The sequence below is a fragment of the Nicotiana tomentosiformis genome, chromosome 5 (genome assembly GCF_000390325.3).
Source record: "Nicotiana tomentosiformis chromosome 5, ASM39032v3, whole genome shotgun sequence".
Classification (NCBI taxonomy): domain Eukaryota; kingdom Viridiplantae; phylum Streptophyta; class Magnoliopsida; order Solanales; family Solanaceae; genus Nicotiana; species Nicotiana tomentosiformis.
The window spans coordinates 122,768,531-122,775,535 of NC_090816.1; the positions used below are offsets into that span (position 1 = coordinate 122,768,531).

The 7,005-nt window shown below is 41.5% G+C and overlaps 2 protein-coding genes across 2 annotated transcripts; both read left to right on the top strand.

Annotated features, from left to right (window-relative positions):
- The first annotated feature begins 47 nt into the window (after positions 1 to 47).
- LOC138893096 (uncharacterized) lies at positions 48 to 1,454 on the top strand. Its single transcript, XM_070176867.1, has 2 exons — positions 48 to 951; positions 1,012 to 1,454. Exons 1-2 carry the CDS (start codon positions 48 to 50, stop codon positions 1,452 to 1,454), a joined length of 1,347 nt encoding a protein of 448 aa, XP_070032968.1.
- Positions 1,455 to 4,502: 3,048 nt separating this feature from the next.
- Positions 4,503 to 5,213, top strand: LOC138893097 (uncharacterized). The gene has a single exon (XM_070176868.1). The coding sequence runs from the start codon at positions 4,503 to 4,505 to the stop codon at positions 5,211 to 5,213; it is 711 nt and encodes a 236-aa protein (XP_070032969.1).
- The last annotated feature ends 1,792 nt before the right edge of the window (positions 5,214 to 7,005 follow it).

Consider the following 7,005-nt stretch of genomic DNA (forward strand, 5'->3'; position numbering starts at 1 on the left):
GATGCAAGTATACTGTGGTGGGCAAGTTCCTCAACACCATGCCTAAAATGGAAGTAATTAGAAAAAATTTTATTGCTCAGACTGAACTCAGGGGTGGAGTCAAGATTGCTCACTTCAATGCTAGGACTGTGTACATAGACCTAGATAATGAGTATGATCATTCAACAGTGTGGACCAAACAATACATGTATATACGAGGCCACATGATGAAATTGGAAGCATTGAATCCTGTTTTTAAGCCTAATAAAGACTCACCTATTGTTCCTATTTGGATTGTCATCCCTGAGTTGCCTTGGCATCTTTACTACATGGAAATACTCACTCATTTACTGTCTCCAGTTGGTAAAGCCATGTTCCTGGACTTAGCTTCATTTCAAAAAATAAGAGGCAGTGTTGTCAAGGTAAAAATACAGATAGACCTCACCAAAGAAAGGCCTTCCCATGTATGGCTTGGATATGATGAAAATGTCTATGGAGATGGTCAATGGCTTGAGATCCAGTATGACAATGTCCCTGAGTACTGCATATATTGTAGACACCAGGGACATTCTATTCATGTTTGTCCAGTGAAGAAAGCAGATGATGAAGTACAGAGAAAAAAGGAAGAAGTTGCAGCTGCTTCCAGTGACCCACAACCTTCAAGGAGCATCAATGACACATACCATGTAGGAGCAGCAAGACAACAACAAATAAAGGCACCTAAGGGCACACCAAACATCCAAGGGAAAGACCAAAACAAAAACCAAAATGCCAATGAATCACAAAACAATGAAGAACACCAAAGTTCAGGAGCTGCTCCTTCAAAAGATGAATGGCAAACACAAAAAAGGAAAAACTTCAAAGGCAACTCACAAACAAACAAAAAGCAACGACAAGTCTACATGCCAAAGCAAAATGCAGTTCAACCTAACAATGCATCCACACAATTGAATACTGCAACTCTCCAGCCAGGTATCACCTTTGATCCCTCCCCACTGATTTCTAATGATCTGTAGAAGGTTAATACTTCAGTTACTCAACATCATGTTCCCAATCCTCTCAACCCCCATGTTGGTTCTTCTGTTGTTGAAGTTAATGGAGGAAATGAGGTTTGCCAGGAGAAACCTACAGATAGGCAGGAAGAGGTTCCAAAAGGGGTGGGAATTCCTCATGTTTTGCATGAGTGTGCCTTTGCACAATTTACAGACCATAGGTTGGACCCTGTTGCCCCTGCTACCACTGATCAAACACCAGTCAATCACGTAACCAAACACATAGTTACAGATGTGAATGAAGAGCAATATGAGACTATCAACTCAGAGGATGACCAAACTGCCTCCCATAATGATCAACTGAGGAGCCTTTTAAAGGAAAAGGAAAAGCTCATGCAAGCTGAGATTTCAATCTTCAAGCTCCTTAATCCAAAAACAAGCCCAACCAAAAGAAAAGAAAGGCTAGGAGGAGACAAAATGTAGGAATCAGCATCAATGAACCATCTGAGAATGATCCTCACTCCCCATCCTATAATCCTGAGAGCGATCCACATACTCTATCACATAAGCCTATGGATCATCTACTAGGAAACTCTGGTCAAGGTTCAGCTGACAAGTCAACTGCATACAAAGATCCAGGGGCAGATCCTTCCCTTTCCCAACCACTTCTAGCCCCTATAGATATGGAGGAGAATAACTTCAATGCTTTTGAATGCCCTTCGAACAAATACTCTCTTGAGATGGATGAGTACAGACCCATTTATCAAAAGATGAGATGCGAGGTGATTTGAATGATGAAGCTGACATCAGTGAAGATCCTGAAGAGAACCAATACTATGACCTCCTGATTAATGCAATCAATGGGGTAGCCAATCATGATGAAACATCACAAAAAACATCCTCCAGACTGAGGCCCTCACCAAGGTTAACAAGAAGCAGAGCTGTATCTAGCAGTGTTCCACCAAACCACAAACTCCCATCCCATTTTTAATGATAAGTACACTCACATGGAATGTCAGAGGTATCAGAACCTCTAGATCCCTTGAGAGACTTTGAACACTCAGAAAACTCCATAAAATCTCCCCCATTGCTGTCCTGGAACCTTTCCTGGATGACACTCACCTCAACCATTTCAAAATCCAATTGTCCATGCACCAAGCCACTTCTAACCCCAACAACAAAATCTGGATGTTCTGGGATCAGGACTTCACTGGCATAGTCCTAGACTCAGATGAACGACAAGTCACAATGGAATTGAAGCATGTTGAAGCTTGTGAACCCTTTCACATCACAGTCATTTATACCAAATGCAAGCCAGTTCTGAGAAGGCCACTCTGGGACAACCTGAGAATCAAATCTGGTGTCCTCTCTACTCCTTGGTGTGTCATTGGAGACTTTAATGTCATTGCATCCTTTGAAGAGAAAATTGGTGGCATCCCATACAAAATCAGCAAAAGCATTGACTTCCTATGTATGATTGAAGATTGTGGGCTCACCGACATTAGCTTCTATGGACCAAAGTACACATGGTCCAATGGCAGAGGTCCTTGTGCCATTGTTTGGAAAAGACTTGATAGAGGTCTAGCCAATGACAACTGGCTAACATCCTTTCCTGCCACTACCATCTCCCATTTAGCATCTACAGGCTCAGATCACTCTTCTTTGCTCATGGAGATGCATGTTAGACCTGACAATGCAAGAAGGTACTTTAAGTTCTTGAACTGCTGGACTGAAAATGAATCCTTCCTGCCTCTGGTTCAGTCAATTTGGAATAGGAATTTTCATGGAAATCCAATGTGGATCTTTCACCAAAAAATCAAAACCTTATGTTATGAACTGAGTAAGTGGCCTAGACAACAATATGGTGATATCTTTGAGAAGGTGAGAGAATATGAAGATATTGTCAGACAAGTAGAAAAAATATGGGCACAGACCAACAGAGACTCTGACAGAACAACCCTTCATGAACTCAAAGCACAGTATACCAAATATTTGAAAACTGAGGAGTCAGTCTTGAAACAAAAAACACAGGTGCAATAGTTTAAAGACGGTGATGCTAACTCCAGATATTTTCACAATTTAATCAGGGGAAGAAGAAGAAAACTCTTTATCCACAAGTTTAAAGATGATGATAAAGACTGGATCCAAGGAGATGAGGCAATTGGAGAAGCAACATGCAATCACTTTCAAAACCTTTTCACAGATCCTGGTGGTGTGATTAGGGAAGACTTGTTATCATGTATTCCTTTCCTAGTTACATCTGAAGATAATGAAGCTCTCAACAAAGATCCCACCATGGAGGAAGTTCATGATGTGGTTTTCTCAATGAATCCAACTAGTGCTGCAGGCCTAGATGGCTTGAGTGGGAAATTCTATCAACAGTGCTGGGAGATCATCAAGCAGGACCTCTTTAATATGATTAATGCCTTTTTCTGTGGTCACTCTAAGCCTAGGTACATGACACATGCCTGCTTAGTTCTCCTCCCCAAAGTTGAATTCCCAAACTCTCTATCAGAATTTAGACCAATTAGCCCGAGTAACTTCATAAACAAAATTATCTCTAAAGTCATTTATTCCAGACTTTCCCCAATCCTACCCAAAATCATATCCCCCAACCAAATTGGATTTGTCAAGGGCAGAAGCATCTCTGAGAATATTATGCTAGCCCAGAAATTATCCAAGGTATCAAAAAACCAAATGTGGGAGCCAATGTTGTGATTAAGTTGGATATGGCAAATGCATATGATAGGGTCTCCTGGACCTTCAGTTGCATCATAATGAGAAGGATTGGCTTCAGTGAAAAAAATGATTGACATGGTTTGGAGAACCCTCTCTAACAACTGGTACTAAGTAATTGTCAATGGTACAAGGTGTGGGTTCTTTCACTCAACAAGAGTATTGAAGCAAGGGGATCCAGAATGCTGAATGGGCTTACTCATGACCAGTTCTTCAATGGTTTCTATGTGGAGAGAAGAGGTCCTCAGGTAACTCATCTCAGTTTTGCTGATGACATCATAATATTTACCTCTGGGGGTAGGGCTTCTCTGCAGAAAGTCATGGACATCCTTCTGGCTTATGAAACACACATCTGGGCAATTGATCAACAAGAATAAGAGTTACTTCATGACCTCCCCCTGTGCATTTCAATACACCACCAGAAGGATTCAACAAATCACAGGTTTTTCTAGAAAAGACTCTCCTCTTACCTATCTTGGTTGCCCTTTATACACTGGTAGGAAGAGAATCATCCACTTTAACTCCATCACTTCCAAGGTAGTGGGAAGGATTAGAGAATGGCATGGAAAAATCTTATCTCATGGGGGTAGGGCAACTTTTGTCAAGTGTGTACTCCAGTCCCTCCCCATCCACATGTTATCTGCAGTTTCCCCTCCCAAAACTGTGATCAAGCAAATTGAAAAACTTGCAGCCAACTTCTTTTGGGGAATGGATCAGAACAAGAATAAATACCACTGGGCATCATGGCAAAAATTAGCTTACCCACAGGAGGAGGGTGGAATTTGATTCAGAGCCATGGAGGATGTTTGCAAATCCCTAGAACTTAAACAATGGTGGTGGTTCAGAGCCAAGGATACCCTTTGGAGAAAATTCTTAACTGCAAAGTATTGCCAGAGATCCCACCCCATTTCTAAAAAGTGGGCTTCCAGCCAATCACAAACTTGGAAAAAGATGATGACAAACAAAAAAGAAGCTGAAATACACATCCAATGGAGACTACACTCAGGCAATTCTTCATCCTGGTGGGATAATTGGCTGGGCACTAGCCATCTAGCTAGTTACAGTCTACAAGGAGGTAGACCTGGCAACATTACAGTCTCAGAATTTTGGTCTTCATGCACTTGGGACATTCAAAAACTCAACAACATTGCCCATGCACACATGATTCCTACCATTCTGCAAGTACCTATCTATCACATCCTTCAGGTACCTGATAAGGCTATTTGGAAACCAACAACTGTAGGCTATTTCACCTGTGCTTCTGCTTGGAATGTAGTAAGGAAGAAGGGTCCCACTCTGCTCACTAATAGAACGATATGGCACAAGAAAATACCTTTCAAATGGTCCTTCTGTTTATGGAGAGCTCTCAAAAATAAACTCCCCACAAATGACAAAGTTGAAGTTTTTGGACCTCCCACTGTCAACAGATGTGTATGCTGCATTACAGCCCAGGCAGAATCAGTTCACCACATTTTTAGCATAGGTCATTTTGCCAAAACTGTTTAAAAAATCTTCTCTGCTCCTACAGGCTTTCTATTTGAGGAAATGCCCTTACACACTCTTCTAGTGAAATGGTGGATGCAAAAGAGTAAAAATGAAGTCCAAAACCTGCTATTGGATACCCTTCCTATTACCATATGTTGGAACTTGTGGAAAACATGTGTGGAGCCAAATATGGAAGCAACCAATCTTCAATGGCCAGAGTAATTTGCTCCATTACTTCTGACATCAACCTGCTGCTCAAATCCTACTACCCAACCATTACTTGGCCTCTTAAATGGACTGTACTATACCATACTGCTGAAAACCTACAGTTTCACACCAAAATCACCCAGGTCACTTGGCAAAAACCAAAAACTGATTTTGTTAAACTATACAGTGATGGTAGTGCGTTGAACAATCCTGGTAAGATAGGTGCAGGGGCAATCATCAGAAATCACCAAGGTGACTTCATTCATGCAATTGCATCTCCTTTGGGTGAAGGCACCAACAACCTAGATGAAACTGAAACAGCCTACTTGGGCATCAACTGGTGTATCAATAATAGGTTCACCAAAATCCAATTTGAAGCTGACTCTTCCCTATTGATTCACTGGTTGACAAATGTTGCAACACTACCTTGGAACCTTAGCATGAATGTTCAGAAGCTCAGAATCCTTTGACAATAATGTGATGCCATCACTTATAGTCATGTCTTCAGGGAAGCCAACACTCTTGCTGACTCACTCTCCAAAATCAGCCATACTCTCCATACCATCATCCATTACACCAACCTAATATATCTCCCTGCTCATATTAGAGGTCAGATACACTTAGACAAAATAGGCACCCCTGCCTTTAGACACAAGCTGACTAAGAAACTCCAAGATCCATTAACAGAACCTTCCACCAACTCTCATGGATAAGGTTGACTTTATAATCTGTAGGGGAACTAACCTAATTGTCCAATCAATACCCAACACCATAATTTGGAGCCTCTTGGCAACTGCCAAATCTCAAATCCACCCTCACATTAGCACCAAACCAATCCATCTTCTAGTCACCACCTCCCAGCATAACACAGCTGACCCAATGGGCTTCCTCCAGTGTGCGGCATTAACAACTATGGTTCTCAATCTACTAAAGGTTGCCCATTGCATTGGTCCAGTGTTCACCTCCTCTCAATCACACCCCAAACACCACCTTGATCAACCACCGCCTACCATCAACCTAACCACCCCTCTATACATCTCCTCCTACCCACTACCACTCGATCACAACACAATATCACACATATCACCTTCTAAAATTCACACAAACATACAAATAAACTCCACCTCACCTCAGTCACCAAGCACCTATTACCAACATCAGCCAAATACCTCTCCATTCTATTCCACTCCAATTCACCCCAAATGCATCAGTGAACACAAGAACCTAAATAAAAAACCCATGGATCTCACAGAAACAACAGAACCAAGGATCTGAGCATTAAAGCTCAGTTTTCTCTAATACTGTTTTCCTTTTGCAGGTTTCATTTTCTTCAGGTTCAATCAATTGGTATATTTCCAGAGTTTGGTATTAGCATCCATGATACTGAGATTTGTGGAAAGATACTAATTGGTTGAAGTAAAATACCGCTGTATTGACTCCAACAGACAGATCTTTATAGAACACTCCACCACTTTGCAAGTTCTAAGCTTTCCTTGTTAGTCGAAGTAGGACAGTGTTCACTCTCCTCTGTCAGAAGCACCAGTCAATATCAAATCCACTTCCCAATTCCATGGGCCTTTTTGTCAACTGTCTTCAACCTGGCTTT

Coding starts and splice junctions, on each gene's coding strand:
- LOC138893096 (XM_070176867.1), top strand. CDS start 48: ATGGAAGTAATTAGAAAAAATTTTATTGCTCAGACTGAACTCAGGGGT. Junction 952..1,011: donor TACTGCAACTCTCCAGCCAG/GTATCACCTTTG, acceptor TTAATACTTCAG/TTACTCAACATCATGTTCCC.
- LOC138893097 (XM_070176868.1), top strand. CDS start 4,503: ATGGAGGATGTTTGCAAATCCCTAGAACTTAAACAATGGTGGTGGTTC.